The sequence below is a fragment of the Puntigrus tetrazona genome, chromosome 3 (genome assembly GCF_018831695.1).
Source record: "Puntigrus tetrazona isolate hp1 chromosome 3, ASM1883169v1, whole genome shotgun sequence".
NCBI lineage: Eukaryota > Metazoa > Chordata > Actinopteri > Cypriniformes > Cyprinidae > Puntigrus > Puntigrus tetrazona.
This window is the reverse complement of record NC_056701.1, coordinates 17188146-17206587: the sequence shown is the minus strand read 5'-3', so window position 1 is coordinate 17206587 and position 18442 is coordinate 17188146. Positions and strand designations below refer to the sequence as shown.

The 18442-nt window shown below is 42.5% G+C and overlaps 1 protein-coding gene across 1 annotated transcript in view; it reads right to left on the bottom strand.

Annotated features, from left to right (window-relative positions):
• Nucleotides 1-5957: 5957 nt before the first annotated feature.
• LOC122341316 overlaps nt 5958-18442 on the bottom strand; it is a 62701-nt gene continuing 50216 nt past the window's right edge. The window contains exons 2-5 of the mRNA XM_043234677.1: nt 12143-12380; nt 11205-11637; nt 7979-8161; nt 5958-5982 (exon numbers count right to left, since the gene is read on the bottom strand). Of these exons, the coding sequence (XP_043090612.1) occupies nt 5958-5982; nt 7979-8161; nt 11205-11637; nt 12143-12380 (879 nt within the window). The remainder of the gene's footprint in view (nt 5983-7978; nt 8162-11204; nt 11638-12142; nt 12381-18442) is intronic.

The window sequence follows — 18442 nt, the reverse complement described above, 5'->3', positions numbered from 1 at the left end:
GTAAATGATTAGTTCATTATGAATGCCTTGCAACTGAACGTTTTTATAAAGTGTCACTGGCCCTTTTTTACAAGCTGGGGTAGTAACGGAAAGCTCGAAACCTTACCACAATTCTCTAAAAAAAAAGCCAGGCTCTTTCAACTGTAAAGTTACAGAGCTTCGCCCCTTTTACTGTTTGTACTTCACGCATACTTTGTGCTGGAAGATGAGTATGTCAAACAGTAAGCTTTCTAGTGAGAAAGAGTTTTCAATGGAAATGTATACTTTATTCTCTGTTGTGTTCAGGGCAGGGAAAAAGAGAAGAGTGGTTTGTGTGTGTGTGTGTGTGTGTGTGTGTGTGTGTGTCTGGGAGCATGGGAGACAGTAGATAGCGCTTTTCTATTTTTCCAGACAAAGAAAAAGAATACATTTGGTGCACATCATGTATGCTATTTGCTTAAAATATCAGTGCACAATTCTCACCTTACAACTTAAGACCGTGCCTGTCATTTGTCCTTGAGCTCTGCTCTAATTATATTTGTATACATCTGTGTATTTTTTTTTTGTATTTTGTCTGTATGAAAGCCAACCCTCACCATCTTCAGTTGTATGTCATTTCAACAGAATCAATGCACACATATATTAAATCACATTTCCCTTAATGCGCTAATGCACTTTCTTGCTAAAAATACTTCTTAAACCAGACTAAGTAGGTCTATTGGTTTGTTGCTTGATCAGACTGTCTTTTCTTAACGCTAGGAGACCATCTAAAACAAGCTAAGATCAGCATAAACTAGCTATGAAGAGCAAATCAGCCGTTTTCTTTTTTTAGTCGAATCACGTATCTCATAGTATTGAGAAATGAAGCAATCCAGAGGATTCTTGCAACAAATGTCAAGCTAATCTTTGCATAGCTACTAAGTCAAATAACAGAAGGTAAAACAGAAGGTACAAATACAAAGTCCACAATTTATGTTCAAATATCCAACAGTATATTAGCTAGCTTTGCAGATTAGCTTAGCAGCTAGTTTAGCGTTGCTGTAGCTGTATGATTTCCAGGGTGGCAAACTGCAAATACCTTCTCAAAGTAAATGTTTCCTGCCAATTTTGGAGCCACACGATGCACATTGCTTTTCAACACCACTGCTTGCAATAATTGGATTACTTATCTCTGTTATGAATTATTGCTGACATATTTTGTTAATTGTATCTAATTGTCCAATTATTAGTTTATGGCATTTGGTATTTACTAATGAACTTAGGTGCTTCAATTGATTTCTTGAAAATGTCACACATAAAATGTCGCCGTTACCTGACAGATGGCTTTTTTTTAAGCTGGTTCTGCATCAAACCTGGGCTCAGTAAACCAGTGTTTTTAGACCATCTGACACATTGTCTGTCAGTGACTCTGTACATTTGTGTTTGCTGACATGTCTTTGGATGGCAGGGTATTGGGGAGATGAGGTGGTAAATGGAAATGGCCAAAGTTGGCAAAACTTCAGAAATTGGTTACAGAAATCCATAACACTTTAGCCTCACTAGTGGCTTATTTGCGTGCCTATTACTAACATGTTTGCTGTTTATCAGTATAAAGCACATATTGTGCATAACCACATTCTACATGCCTAATCCTACTCAATACTTCAACTACCTTGTATGAATACTACTAAGTATGAATAAACACAAATTAGCAAAAAAAAAAAAAAAAATTGTTTCAATATATATGAATTAAAAAAGGCCTTTCGTGACATACATAAGAGTGCACTATATATACTATATGTTAAAATGTCAATTTAAAAAAGTGCATTTTAAAGCACTTGTAAAGTAATTGATTATCATTTATATTTGAACTGTAGTGTTATTTACTTTTTTAATATTACTAAATTGCTACATACAAAAGTGTAATTACAAATATATTTACATGACAGACAAGTTTCAATTGAAATTCAATTAAGTTTTCAAATATCAATTTCAATTTACCATGAAAGCCTGTCAATACTTGAAGCAGTACAATTAAATTAAAATAAATTTCATAGACAATAGCAGTAAATTTGATGCATATAAAGATGTACCTAAACTTGCTTAAATTGATCCCTTATATAAGTTATAATAATGGCATTTAACATAAAATTAAACTATGAATACTTCTTTGAGTATATAGTATATATGTAAATATATATAATATAGTATATTAAACTATAATACTTCTGCAATTTGGTGTCCAGGTCATACTAACCAGGTCATGCTAAAGCTCACTTTTAATATATACAATATATATGATAAATTATTTAAGATATACAAAAGTACAAATATTACTGCTTCAGACTTTATTGATGTTTTATTTATTTATACCTTTTTTGAACTTGTGAACTATACTTTGAATTTATACTTTGTTAGCTCATCATTTTAATTCATTTTCAAAATAAAAAAAGGGTTTTCATAAGTATTACATAAGTATTCATAAGTATTTCGTAATAATTACATTTATTTGTTTCTATGCTAGTCTGCCCTGAACCTCAACTGTAACCTAGCATACAGTAGGCTTCTTTATCATGTGTTGGTTGTGTGCTATAAACCCAGCAAACATACATGTAGTGCTAAAAGAATAGTATCCAATAAAATGCAATATTCACAAATAAACAGCATCAAATATTGATATTCTTCTGCTCAATCATACACCATGTCATTTAAGAATAAAATCAAGGTCTCTTGAGAGAGCCTGTGTGAGAACGGCATGACTGTATCACTAACATCAATGTGTAGAGCCATTGGCAAAACTGTACCCCTGAGCAATAGGTGACATATCTGATGACCAGCCAGTGAAAGGAGCTTAGCACATCAACACGAACCACAGCACAGCCTCTAGGTGATGTACTTTTAATCTAATTACACACAACCGTCCTCCAATAATGCTTATCAAAGTGGATGATTTGAAAAATGACTATGGGCAAAACCTGACGTACGCGCATGTCAAATGCAAAAATAAGTTGGCTGGCGAATGTTGGCAAAACCGCACTGTCAACAGTGTACACAACGCACCTCACAGCTCCCCATGACCCCCATTATTTATGGTGACAGGCCAAATTGATTGTGGTTGAAAGATCCTAACCAGAATAAAATGAGCTTCTCTCTTATTGCCTTTCAGGTAAATCTCCGCTCGCCGCTTTCGCTCCCGGGAAAAGATGTGCAACCCTGGGTCCGTGACAACAGTTGTTTTCTTCAACCTTGCAGAATGCTCTAATGCCTTTTTGCATTTTCAGTCATGTGAAAATCCACCAGATTAAACATCAAGCCCCTGTCTTTGCCGCTTTCTTGTGTTCTTGTCATTCCGCTGCCCTATTCCCTTTGTCAGTGTTACAGTACGCTTTGTTAACTTTATTAAAGCGAGCGTTGTCTTGTGTGCCTAGCGTGTTTGTCATCGCGCATCCATGTGCCTGTGACCGAGTGCTTCATACATCCGTATTGTGCTTACAGAGCAGATAGGAAACCATTTAAGACAATGACAGAGGGTTAAGCATTTCATACACCGTCTTGTAGCATAAAACAGAAAAAAACAACCTCACAACCCTTGACATATGATATTGTGAGCAATGCATCTCTAACAGCATTATGCAACTGCCGGTTTTTCCATTACGCCAGCAATGGCTATTTGTTTCAATGAAAACAGTAGATAGAGAGGGCCAGAGAAAATGACTGCTTGATCAGACTCCGTATCCATAGAGGGTCCGGACAAATTTGCATAATAGAGAAAGGGTGAGGAAAGAGGTTAAGGCCGTCTTAGATACTGCAGCAGCTACATGCAGAGCTCTGGATCCGGCAAATCGAATACAAACATACCCAGAAAGCCAGTCTAGCAGACAACTGTCTCGAAATCTGTTTAACCTCACGTGGTGGGAGGGGAAGACCGCTGCCTTTCAATCACGCGTGTTCAGCAAATAGGAAAGGAAAATGAATCTGCTGATTTAAATTGATGAAAATACACACAAACGGGGTTTCATTTTGTTTCTGATTGCTTTGCATCAGGTATCTGATTGCCCTGAGAGATGTGGGGAATGGTGTGGGACTGACGTGGCCTCCATCCTCCAGTGGCGTCTGTGTTACCCTCGACGCCGGCCTGTTTAACAAGGCCTTCACTCAAGCCTGAGCAGGCCATCATCACTCTCCCCCTACACTCCTACACTGAGGTCAAGGATGTTTGACACCTCTCCTTCAGCCGGGCACAAAGGAATTCCTGCTGTTCAGCGTGTGACAGTCTGATTCACGGACACTTACAAGGTCGGTTCACACAAAAATAGAAATTTAAACATTAGTATTTTTTGTTCCTTATGTCATTCTGAGTCCATCCGATTTTCTTTCTACTGTGAAACAAAAAAGGATGTATTTAGTCGAACATGCAAGCTGCACTTTTTGAATTCATTGAAAGTGAATGGGAACTAAAGAAAAAAATAAATGAAAGATACTTGGAAGATAGATAGATAGATAGATAGATAGATAGATAGATAGATAGATAGATAGATAGATAGATAGATAGATAGATAGATAGATAGATAGATAGATAGATAGGTGGCCTTAAGTACTTAATAATTAATATACGTGTTAAGAAATGTAGGCATAAAAGTTAAAAGTCTTATATTTCAATTATTCTTTTTTTTCTACTTCAGGTGGACATTTCTGCGAGCAGCTTGGATATTCTAAATAACTTCTTATTTTGGTTAAATGTCTCTTTAAACCTATTTGGCACCACTTCATAATACATCCCAATCCACCCTAATTAGCTAGTTATTTCTAGACTATGTTTAGATTTCAAAAATGCTATCTTATATCCATCTCCTACTGGACTAGACCAATGAGACATGATTTATTTAGCAATTAAATATTTACTCCTATATTTCTAAACTAATTAGGAATTCTAGGATATGATAAATTAAAGACATACATGAGCCTAATTAGCATACTTATTAAGATTCTTGGTGTGAGTCACCTGATATGCCTTCATCGGGTAGTTAAATGGCCACAGTCGACGCTGCTCATGACTGATATGTGTAACCGTTTATGTACGATGCTTTGCGGCAGAGTTCGTGATTACACAGATGAGATGCATTGCTGTTGTCAAATTGTTAACTCGCAGTTGCAGAGTGTCGGTTTGGCTCTTTGTGTGGGCCATTAATAAGATTAATAATTCATTAAATACAATCGCTGTTTATGTTTCATGAGACAAAATTGAATGATTAATGAGACATCAAGGTATGAGGCATTATATTTGGAGATTAATAATAGAACACCTGAAATACTGTATTACCAAGCATCACTTCTCGAAGGAAAAAGCACTTCTATCTAGGAACAGGTCAAATGAAATGAGTAGTTGGTTGGTCTTACATCAGCTTATTACTTATAGTTTTTCCGATGCACATGAACATGTACTCATATGTGCATCAGACGTTGTTTTGGGATCCATTTCATAGCATTGTTTTCACTAAAAATCCAGTTTTTAAATGTGAAAACTCTCTTTTTTCCAAGTTGGCTGTTGTTAAAAATGACATCATTTAGCAAACAACTAAATAATTATTCAAAACCGACAGGTTTATTTCTGACAAATTTACATAGCTTCAGCATAAAAGCACTTCTCATTATCAGATTTTGTAGGTAGCAGATTGAACATAAGGATAGCACATCTGAATGGGTGAAAACAATGGAAAATGTGTCAGCCACGAAAGCAAGAAGAGAATTCCCCATAGAGTTAAACTTAGTATCACTGCAGCTGAAATAGCTGTATTCATCCATCAATTCAAGTTAAGAAAGTACTAATTATTTGGAAAAGTGTACTGAATGCAGCAATTACAACAAAATCGTATTATAGCTAACAATGCTATAGTGGCATCAAATGTATACCTTGAACGCATGGATAAAGGCTTCTCTCAAGTGAATAAATGTAAGTGTGCTTTTAGTGAGTTCGGACTGTTTCTCTAATGCAGTGATTCTCAACCGGTGGGTCGCAGGTCTGTTCTGACAGGTCACACGTCACAAAATACAATGCTAAAATGCAAAGAATTATATGCAAATAACCGCATAATTATGCATGGTTTGTATAGCAACTAAAAAGCCTAAAACAAAATAACACTTCCCATATCTTTTTCTGTTGACTTCAAAAGCTGATGCAAATACGTCTGCCACTTTGTTGTTTGTTCCCAACAATAAACATGATTGTGATATTAAACACAGAGAGAGTGAATACAAGTTCCAGTTAACTGTAACCAAAAATTCAGCTTTTGTAATGCAAATAAAAAAAAAAAATTAATAAATAAATAAAAATAAAAATAAAAAGTGCATGGCTTTTTATAGTGTACATAACAATACTCTGCTAATTTATTGTACGGTGCTTAGTAAGAAGTTTTGGAGAGGAGGCTAATTCAATGTAGTAATTATAATAATAATAATAATAATAATAATAATAATAATAATAATAATAATAATAACAACAACTAATTTTATTTAAATCTATGCAATTAGGTTACCCAACATGGACTCAGGAAAAGCACAATGCACATGTTCCAGTCATCCAATTTCATTCACGGTGTAAATCCATTTATATCTTATGTTAATTCAAGTGAACTTGCTATTGTCATTTCTAAGGTGTGACAGGTAATTACTATGGTGTGAGATTCCTCTAATGTTTTCAAGTCACCTGTTGTTTGTGCATCATAAATATTATATACAGTTCAAGAAGCTGCATGATTAGAGTATACTCTCATGCATGAATTATTAAATCACAAAGTAAACATTGGACACGGAGGAGTTATACAGTACATGTAAGCTACAGTTGCCACCCTGCATTCGGGGGTGTAATGGGATGTGAGCCAGTGCTGTTCAGTATATGCAAGGGACCATTAACATGCAGTACTACAATCCTTATATAATACTTCTAAAATAACATGCCAAACAAAACTGATTTTTTGAAGCACTGAACATTTATTTAACTGATTTGTTTAGGAAAGGAACAAGTGCCATTTTAGTCATTTAAGTCACTGAATTGTTCTCTAAACTGATTCACTCAAAAACACTGATTCATTCAAGGACGAAATACTGTGTGCTGCACAAAGATACAATAATTGGTTCTGATGTGGCTATATTAGTGTTGTCAAACGATAATCGTGATTAATCACATCCAAAAGATTTATTATGTATCTATAAATAACAACACATGTATGTATATTTAAGATACAGTTGCTATTTTTTTTAATTTATTGTTATTAGTCTAACTGATTTAGTTGCATTAGCTCTGCATTTATTTTCTGTAGATCTAGCAGCCAATTTAGCTTCACTTGAAAAAACAAATCGCGGGCAGCTTTTCTTGTGCATAGAATCACCCACATGCCCACAAACCAATGATCACGAAACAATAATAATGAGTCAAAGCAGTACAAAGAATAGGTACCAAATCTTTTATGGAACCGCTCACCTAATTCATGTACAGTAACAATACGAATGTGATTATGTAACCCCACCTCAAATTATAAGGGAGTAATGTTAATAAGCATTCTTTCACATGGTCTGGGTATTCTGTACATTCCTAGATTATATGGTCTAAATGCCATTATATGGTAGAAGCGCACACTGTAGTGCTTCACTGCCTCCATCACCCATGGTACATTTACGTTGTCATAAATAAAAACACAATGACATATATAAAGCACACAGTCATAAAGAATGAATGTAAGAATAAAAATTAATCACCCATGTTTGGATGTAACATTTTAGTGAGTGTATATATATATATATATATATATATATATATATATATATATATATATATATATATATATATATATATATATATATATATATATATATATATATATATATATATATATATATATATATATATATATATATATATATATATATATATATATATATATATATATATATATATATTAGGCAGAGGAAGCACAAGAGAAACAGGTGCAGTGAAACCCCGGAGGGTGTATTTATTAGATAATACACAGAAGGTGCGCGGTGAGTTCGAGGCGTGCGGGAATGCAGCGGTGCGTCCGGGGAAGTGTAGCGGTGAGTCCGGTGAGTGCAGCGGAGCGTTGTCTTCAGTGCTTTCCAGTGCTCGGAGTGGTGAGGGAGTCCACGGTGAGGCAATTGGGGAATTAGCTCAGGTAGGCTCGTCACGGTGAGGCTTCTGGGAGATAAAGAGAAAGACAACAAGTTAGTGTGCAACCCGGAGTCTCGTGGCTCACTGAAGCCGCCGCCTGGCCGGGCTTATCTGGCCCGCGGCTGATGAGCTCCAGGTGTGGCGAATCCTTCGTTGAGTGGCTGGTGAAGGTGTTCCTGGTTTGTTCCCAGGGCAACGCTGATCCGTCCTCGGGACGCTCGTCACACTCCCCCCCCCAAGCGCTGTCCTGGTCCTGGTGGATAAAGCAGAACGTAGTAACGGGGAAATTTGGGGTGGGTGGGGAGTGACCCCTGACAGACCTGCAAAAGCCGACCACATCCGTGATAGGCCGTCGGCGTTGGCGTTGGCTGTCCCAGCGCGGTGTTGCACGTCAAAGTGGAAGTCCTGGAGCGCGAGGAACCAGCGGGTCACCCTGGCGTTCGTGTCCTTAGCCCTGGCCATCCACTGTAGGGGTGCGTGGTCGGTAAGTAGGGTGAACCGCCGGCCCAGGAGGTAGTACCGCAGTTCCAGGACTGCCCACTTGACGGCTAGGGCCTCCTTCTCTACCGCGGCGTAGTTCTTCTCGGCGGGGGTCAGCTTCCTACTGATATATAGGACCGGATGCTCCTCACCCTCCTGGATCTGGGACAGTACGGCTCCCAGACCCACATCAGAAGCATCCGTCTGTAGCAGGAAGGGGCAGCCGAAGTCCGGGGCTCTCAGGACAGGGTCCGAGGTGAGTGCGGCCTTAATCCTCCGGAACGCCTCCTCTGCGTCAGGGTTCCACAGAACCCGTTCAGGCTGCCCCTTCCTGGTCAGGTCTGTCAGAGGGGCGGCTATGGAGGAGAAGTCGGGGATGAAACAACGGTAATACCCTGCCAACCCCAAGAAGGCGCGTACCTGGGTTTTGTTGGTGGGCCTCGGGGTCTCCTGGACCGCGGCGATTTTGCTCTCCTGTGGCCGGATCAGTCCTCTCCCAACTCGGTAACCCAGGTACTTCGCTTCCAAGAGCGCCAGGTGACATTTCTTGGGGTTGGCGGTGAGTCCAGCCCGTCGAAGATCGCGAAGCACCCTCCGCAGGCGCTCCAGATGGTCCTCCCAGGTCTCCGAGTGGATCACAAGGTCGCCAAGATAGGCTGCGGCGTACTGTTGTTGGTGGGGTCGTAGTAAGACGTCCATTAGTCGCTGGAAGGTGGCTGGTGCCCCGTGTAGACCGAAGGGAAGGGACCGGTATTGCCAGTGGCCGCCGGGGGTGGAGAAAGCCGTTTTTGGCTTGGCTTCCTCTGACAGCGGGACCTGCCAGTATCCTTTGGTGAGATCGAGGTGGAGATATACCGGCCCTTCCAAGACGCTCCAGCAGTTCGTCTACACGGGCATGGGATATCCGTCAAACTCGGAGACCTGGTTGAGTCGCCGGTAGTCATTGCAGAAGCGGAGGGTGCCGTCAGGTTTTGGAACCAGGACGATGGGGCTGGACCACGGGCTCGTCGATGGTTCAATCACCCCCAACTTCAGCATCTGATTTACCTCCTCCTCAATAGCTCGCCGACGAGCCTCAGGGATCCGGTAGGGCCGCTGCCGGACGATGACGCCGGAGGGGTCCGGATCTCGTGCTGGAGGAGGTTAGTCTGCCCGGCGTGGGCGAGAACACATCCGAGAACTGACCGACCAGATGTTGGAGTTCCGCCTTCTGTGCGGAGCGAGCAGGGCATTGGTGTCGACGACCGGCTCTCCTGAACGGTGAGTGCGGATAGGTGTTCCCTAGTCCCCACCCACTTCTTCAACAAGTTAATGTGGTATATTTGTTCGGCACGCCGACGGTCTGGTTGGCGGACTCGGTAGGTAACCGGGCCGATCTTTTCCAGGACGGTATATGGGCCCTGCCAGGTGGCCAGGAATTTGCATGCATTGGTGGGGACCAGTACCATGACCCGGTCGCCGACCTGGAATTCCCGGGTTGTGCAGGGCGGTTATAGTGCCGTTGTTGTTGCTGCTGGGCCTGCGCCATGTGCTCCCCGCACGAGGGGCATCACCGCTCAATCCGGTCCCGCATGGCTTGAACATGTTCCACGACCGACCTCTGGGCATCCGGCTGCTGCTGCTGCTCCCAGGCCTCTTTTGCCACGTCCAGCAGGCCTCGCGCTGTCGACCGAACAGCAACTCGAATGGGGTAAAGCCGGTGGAGGCCTGGGGCACCTCACGCGCCTCGAAGAGGACGTGAGGGGAGCATCTGGTCCCAGTCGCGTTTGTCCTCGGAGACAACCCTTCTCAACATTTGCTTCAGTGTCTGGTTGAACCGCTCCACAAGTCCGTCCGTCTGGGGTGGTACACTGAGGTGCGCAGCTGCTGGATCCGTAGCAACCGGCAGAGGTCGGCCATCACCCGGGACATGAACGGGTGCCTTGGTCGGTCAGTATCTCCCGGGTATCCCCACTCTGGTGGACAGGGTGAAGAGCTCCTGGGCGACGCCTTGGCGGTGGCTTTGGCGGAGTGGGATGGCTTCGGGTACCGGGTGGCGAGTCCACGATCACCAGGATGTGTTCGTGGCGCGGGCAGACCTCGCAGCGGCCCACCAGATCCATCCCGATGCGCTCGAAGGGCACCTCGATTATGGGCAGCGGGATAAGTGGACTAGGGGGAGGTGGCCGGGGCGAGGTCTTCTGGCACTCTGGGCAGGCCTGGCAGAAAAGTTTCACGTCTCCGTCGAGCCCCGGCCAGTGGAAACGGTCCCGGATCCTCTTGATAGTGTTGGCGGCCCCGAGGTGTCCGGCCAGCGGGTGGGCGTGGGCGAGCTCCAAAATGGTGTCCACTTTCCCTCGGGGCACCACCAGGAGCCGTTTCTCCTCCCCCCTCCGCCGGGCGACACAATAGAGCAGGCCGTTCTCCACAATAAAGTGGGGAAGAGGATGGGGGCCGGGCCGCGTCTCCTCTCCATCCATGAAATGTACCTGGTTCCAGCAATTCTTGAGCCGGTCATCCTCCCGCTGAGCCCGGCCGAACGAGCCCCCTCCGACTACCTGTTGGAACACATCAAAGAAAACATTAGTTGTAGGAGGAGGGGACTCACCATCTCTTCCGCTGTCCGATGCTAGGAGAACGGCAGGGCGGCGGTTTCCTCTCCCTTCTCGCCTCTTCCGGCGAGGGTTTCGGGGGCTGACAGGCTGTGTCGCGGTGTGTAGCGCCTCCTCGAAGCCCGCCAGTCCCGCCAAGGATGATTGGTACCGGCAGATCCCGTACGAGACCCACCTCCAGGGGCCAGCTTCCTCCGGCCGTCGTCACGGTGATGAGGCGGGTGGAAACTTTCCTGGTGTCCCCGTGGACGCAGGTCAGTGGCAGCTGTTTCCGTGGTTCCATGCGCGGGGGTAGGAGGCGGGACTGAACCAGGCTAATGGTACTGCCAGAGTCAAGGAGGGCGCTGAACTTCTGTCCATTCAGGCCGATGGGGATTTTCGGTGCGGCGTGGGAAGCTCCCGGTGGAGGCTGCAGCCTGCCAGCCACGCCTAGGGGTTTGAGGCCTCTTCGGTTGGCATTGGCTCATCTCTCGCGGTCGGGACCGCCGCCTCTCCATCGGTCGCCGGGTGCCCTCCGCGCGCGCCGCTCCTGGGACACCCTCCGGGAAAAGATGGCGCCCGCTCCCGGCCTCGACGCTGGGCGGCTTCCGCCAGCTCGACCGCCTCCACCAACTCCGCAACGTTCTTGGGGTTTCTCATACCGACCGCCTGGCGATACTTTCGGGAAGAGCCCGCAGGAGCCGGTCTATCACCACTCTTTCCACAATGATTGCGGGGTTGGTGTCCCGTCCAGGAGCCAGTGTTGCGCCAGCCGAGTAAGTTCGGCGGCCTGGGTCCTGCCGGCTGGCGAGACTGGAAGACCCACTCTTGGAAGGCTTGGGCTGCGCAGACCGGTGACAGACCGACCCTGCCCAAGATTTCCTTCTTCAGGTTATCATATCCATTCGCCAGGTCGGCCGGCATGCTGAAGTAGGCGCGCTGGGGCTCTCCTGACAGCAGCGGGCCAACGCCACGCCCAATCCCGCCGGTCCCATCCTCAGTGGTTGCGACGCTCTCTCGAACATCTCAAGATAGATTTCGGGGTCGTCGCTGGCGGACATCTTGGGTATCAGCTGTGTGGCTTGCATCCGGGGATCAGGCACGGCGGGGCGTGGTCGAGTGGCGGCGCGGAGGGCAGCGAGCTCCTGCTCGGTCTCATTCTGGCGGGTGGCCAAATGCTCGACGATCTGTTGCTGGCGAATAGAAACCTCTGAGAGGCGTTGGAGGAACTCCTCCATCTTCGCCGGAAGCGAGCGCTTTCCTGGGGGAAAAGCAAAGAGAGAAGTTGATGTTGTGGGGGACCTTTAATAAAGGCGGCGACAGCGTTCTTCCTTTTTCTCTTTGTTTTCTCTGTTCTCTTGCGCTTTAAAACTGCGCGCATTCTCCACCACTTGTGGCGAGGCAGAGGAAGCACAAGAGAAACAGGTGCAGTGAAACCCCCGGAGGGTGTATTTATTAGATAATACACAGAAGGTGCGCGGTGAGTTCGAGGCGTGCGGGGAATGCAGCGGTGCGTCCGGGGGAAGTGTAGCGGTGAGTCCGGTGAGTGCAGCGGAGCGTTGTCTTCAGTGCTTTCCAGTGCTCGGAGTGGTGAGGGAGTCCACGGTGAGGCAATCGGGGAATTAGCTCAGGTAGGCTCGTCACGGTGAGGCTTCTGGGAGATAAAGAGAAAGACAACAAGTTAGTGTGCAACCCGGAGTCTCGTGGCTCACTGAAGCCGTCGCCTGGCCGGGCTTATCTGGCCCGCGGCTGATGAGCTCCAGGTGTGGCGAATCCTTCGTTGAGTGGCTGGTGAAGGTGTTCCTGGTTTGTTCCCAGGGCAACGCTGATCCGTCCTCGGGACGCTCGTCACAATATATATATATATATATATATATCACCTGTTTTAGTCAATGCTCTTTACTTTGGTTTATTTGTATGCAGCAATGGTCTAGTCTCTCTACTAGGAGCAGGAGTCTTCAGAGTGGTTCCTGAAAGAGCTCTGATCTGAATAATGTTTTCCTCTTCAAAAGAGGGTATGACTTGACTTGAAAACATTCAGATCACAAAAGAGATGGTTTAATCAGTGGTTTGGTTAAGTTCAGTTGGAAACCATGTTGATTTGTTTAAAGCGGTAAACAAGATGCCCAGCAGCGCAGATATTATCAGGTCATACAGCTCATTTTTGAGAGAGAGAATAGTTAAAATGATCAGCATTCATGAGGAGGGTCCTCTGCATTAATTTCTGTACACAAATTGTGCGCCGTTGCCATAGAGGATAAGAAGTTATACAAAACCGCAGGTACCTTTCATACGAAAGTGTTTACTGTGTGCCTCTCCATAGGTTTGAAGTACTGGAGAAAAATGCTCTTCAGTCGTCTGTTGTTATGGCTGAACATTGAGTGCTGCATGAATGTGTGGGTGGGAAACTGTAGAAAATTCATAAATCCTTTACATTTGCATATGTAAGCTCAAGATCTTCACATCTCAGGCAAGACAGCTAGTTAGATGGCTTTTTTTATCATGCTTATCTAGTGTTTTCAAGAGCTGCTAGTGTGTGTCTGTCTGTCCATCTAACTCTCATCTATTTATTTATCTCTTCCAACCTTCAAATCTTTGTTTTGAGAGCATGTATTTAAAGTACATAAGGACTATTTAACCTTCAAACTTCAAGGATTATTATTAGATAAATCTTTGTAAGTGTTCAAAGTTTGGCTTTACAAACTTTCTTTTTCTTGTTACATTCGCTCGTCATAGAAAACGTCAAGGTTCCCTCATCAAACTGCGAAAACCTATATTGTTTATAAGAACTGTGAGAGGTATCCAGCCACTGAACTAAAATATTCATTATCTGCTTTAAGAGAAATTGCTGAGCATTTGTCACGTCTAAGTCAGGTGTTTTCAACTGTCGTGTAACTAATAAAGCAGATAGACCCAGGAGATTGAAACCAGAGTGTTGCTTACAACAGTAGATTGATACACAAGTCACATGGTACATTACCACAAAATCAGATTTGATTGTCTGTGCACCTAACAATTTATTTTATCAAGTGTTTATTCTACCTCATGCTGCAAGCAAGAAAAAGGTGATTTTTAAAACAATTTTTAAGGATTTCCCCAATGCCACATCCATTGCACTATGAATTTTGAGAGATCAGGTCGAGCTGCGATTTAACAAGCTTGTAAAGTTGTCCTATGCAGACTTAACAACCTACTGGAAGGAAAAACTGCCCAGGCTACCAGTAGCATCCATGCATTCACACAATGGTCCACTGCATTTGCTTAAAGTGATTAAACATAAATAACATATTTACAATCATTTTTAATATGAGCCACACAGGTGCCCTTGCTAGCATCATATAATTAACTAAAAAAAAAGGCTGAATAGACTTTCTCATACACACTTACATAAATTAATATTTGGCAAGGAGGAGACATTAAAAATGAAAAGAAACGTGTACTTTTTGTGCCTCTTATGAGGTTAGTTAAGGTAGTGGTCTATGGAGGGATGTTTGGTGATGCTACAGAGCAGAGATGATACAGGACTCCTCCAGTGCATAGATCTTCATTTCTCTGCTGACATTTTTGCTTGAGCTTGGAAATACTTCCTCTTACTTCCAGGAAATTAAAGTATTGAGCCCCCAATTCTAATGGAAATTTCATTTTGATTGATTGGATTGTGCATGTTGCGGCATTCATCAAAGTCGTTGTTATTTTCGCATTGCCCTGGAAACATTATTTTAAAGCTCATTAACCTGAAGTGGTTGTATGTATGAGATAGCAAGCAGCTTGGCAATTTTCTCCTTATTTGAAAATAAAAACAAGAAGTGTAAAAGTAAAAGTCGCTTTCAGAACATGAGCTAATCAACTGAGTTATTTTTGTAATGCTTTTAAATTAAGGAAGGGTTCACTCTAAAATAAAAATGGAATTGGAAATGGAATAGCAATGTCCATCCCCTCTCAAAATCCACATTTGTTTAAAACTGTTATGGACCAATATTTTAGCCAAAAGATGTTTTCTTCTTCTTAAAAGCCGTGTCAATTATTTGTGGATTACTGTGATGCTTTTAACAGCAGTTTGGACTCTCATTCTGACGGCACCCATTCACTGCAAAGGATTCATTGGTGAGCAAATGTAATGCAAAATGTTTCCTTATCTGTTCTGATGAAGAAACAAACATTTTTCCAACACATGGGTGAAACAGACCTTTAAAAGAAAGAGATACATAATTTATTAATGTACTATTAAACATGGCATTAATTAATGTATTTATTTCCATGTTCAAATGTATTAGTTTATTTATTTTGCAAAAATATTTTTCCAAATATTTCTGCAGAATAAATGCATTTTGTGGACCCAATGTTTGTTTGTTTTTTCGTTCATGCTCAGTTCATGCTTTACAGAAACACCAATAAATCAAATGATTTAAGGTCTGTCAAAGTTTAAAAAAGGTATGATTTTGTGCTAGTGCTTTGAGTTTTCTTCTTGTTTGTCAAAGATAAATTTTGGAGTTATCTAGTGTCTGACACTTTCACTTTTCATCCATTCCACCTCATATCAGCCAAAGCAGAGTGCTTCACAATAACCTCCTCCCTGAAGAAAGAAAGAAGCGCATTGGTTGGCCAAAGTCACTTGTTTAGCAAGATAATAAAAAATAAAACTATTTATACACTTATTCCATTTAAAACAGTCAGGTACTGTGACAGTTGTGAAAGTTATAAAGCCTGGGAACAAGAGCGAGGGGCAGCCAGGGCACACCGTCAAATTTAGTACTCGCAACACGTCACAGTGGAGCACAACAGGGCAGTCTATTGGAATTCTTAATTTGTGGCCAGTGAGATACAACATCCAGAGATATAAACAAGAGAAGATGCTCTTGCATGCACACTCTTGTGCTTGGAACATGGACTGAATGATTAAAAAGAGCCATGGGTACCACTTAACCCCTGGAGTCTGAATCTGAGCTCAAAAAAAAAAGACTGTCGGTCTTGAAATTCAAGCAGTGTATGAAAATTGTAAACAAAGTTCATGGATGCGCACGGATGGGAGTGTTACATTGTCCATTATTGTGTCCTTATTAAAGTCTGTGGGTAATCATGTACACAAAAAGAACGTGACCTGAACAGACTCAGTTCAGAGCTAAAATCTGTTCACAATTACATCCGATTTATCTTCATCTAATAAGTTTAAACTAATTTTGTTGGGGTTTTTTTTATATATGTCTTTGTTCTAATTCCACATTTATCTCACATTTTTAGCTTGTAATTGTATAGCTCATTATTTCTCATAATTGAAATGTTAGTTTCCAAAACGATGTCTGTATTTCTCATAATTGTACATCTCAGTGGCGCCCGACAATTTCTTATTTTAAACTTTATCCCGCAATTATCTCACCTTCATATGGAAAGAGCTAAAGGAGTACATTACCGCGTATGACTCAGCTACATCCTCAGTACTACTTCAATATCTCCAAATCCTTTGTTCCCATAATTGGTTTCTATAGCAAAGTGAGCAAGAATCCGAGTTATGGCTTTAAAGGCATGAAGCGTCTGGGAAATGAAATTACCACACTTATTCTGTCTCACGTTATAATCATCTGGCTTTGAGATCTAAATACAGATCTCTGAACAACAAAGACAGGTTTTTTAAAATTATTCCGTTCATTTGTTTTATTTTTAGTGCCAATATCTAAAACCAATATCTCTCTGGTCTCAGCCTCAGACAGCTCGCCCACAGACCACCCACGGTAACCTACTGTAGTAAGGCTTCAATCGACTTTCCACATTCCTTTCACAGAACAACTTGCTGGATACCAACCAACTGGGCTTCAGAAGTGGGCATTCCACTGAGAGCGGCCTGCTCCCTGCTACTGAAGCACTACGACTGGCAAGAACCACATCTTACTTTTGCAGACACCGCTGCGCCCATTATTTGAATTAGCTTTTTTCCCCATTACGACCCATTATAGGGCATAATCCACTTTTGCAAAACTTTCCCTTAAACGGCATGTAAGAACAGCAGCATGCTGGACAGAATGAGCTGCAATGTCTCTAATAACTCGAGTATGCGTGCTGTCAATCCATCGAAAAAAAGGGACGTCAACACATCAGATCCTGTCATTATGTAATTTGTTAGCATCAAATGCTGGTTTGTGACCCTGCGATGAAGTCAGGGGGTCTGATTCGAGCTCTTGCGTTCAGTGACAGGTCTCTAGTCCTCAGAGTTGAGCTGCTTCTGTTCTGCATCTAATATTAGAGCACTTGTGATCCCGAGGCAGCTGCCACCGCTCTCCAGTGGGTTAGTGGCGTTAGCCCCGTCTGACAGCATGTAAAATATCTGTTTACATTTTTGCTTGACAACAGAGTGCTGACATCCACATTTCCCCGGTGACCTCATGAAATAACCCTGTCAAGAAAAGTACATTTCAGTCTCCACTTATGGCTTTTTACCAGGCTCACTCAACCAAGGTCAAGGGGGTGACTTACGGAGGGAACATAAACTGTTACCACATTGTTAGAAACTACTGCTTCAGGACAATTTCTCTGCGCTGGAGTCACAGCGCTGTACAAAACAAATCAAATGAAAAATGAAAGGATGTTGAATTTGTTTGTTTTCTTTTAATCATTAGTGATTGCATGAAAACACCACTTGAGGATTGAAATTGCGGACGTGAAATACCGGCAGCACGGCAATGTTACAAAATCACGTTTCATTAAAATGATACAAAAGGGCAATCAGCAATTCATTTGAAACACGTCGGTTCCTATGTCACAAGAAAAAAATAACTTGATATGTGCAAACATAATGTAAAGGTGCAAACATTATGTATGTACTAAATGGATTAATAAATATGGATTGAAAGCCCATTTTTTGCCCCAACAAATAGTCAACTTATTTAAATCAGTTTGTTTTAAAAGTATCTCAAGCTCACCAAGGTTACATTTATTTGATCAAAAATACAGTAAAAATATAACTGAAACCTGTTTCCTGTTTTAAACATATTTTACATTTAGTGTTAATTTTGTAAGCCATTTTTTATTTAGTCTCAGTCCTGTGTCAAATGTGGTCATATAAAATTATTTATAAATACACACCCATGCAAGCAACTGAGAAAAATGTTACGTTTATATTTTAAATATATTTATAATCTAAATTATATGAATATAGATATACACTTGAATATTTTTCAATTGTATAGTGTACATGTGTATTTATATATACACAGTAAATATACACAGTACACACAGATATATGTATAAATAAATAATATAGCGC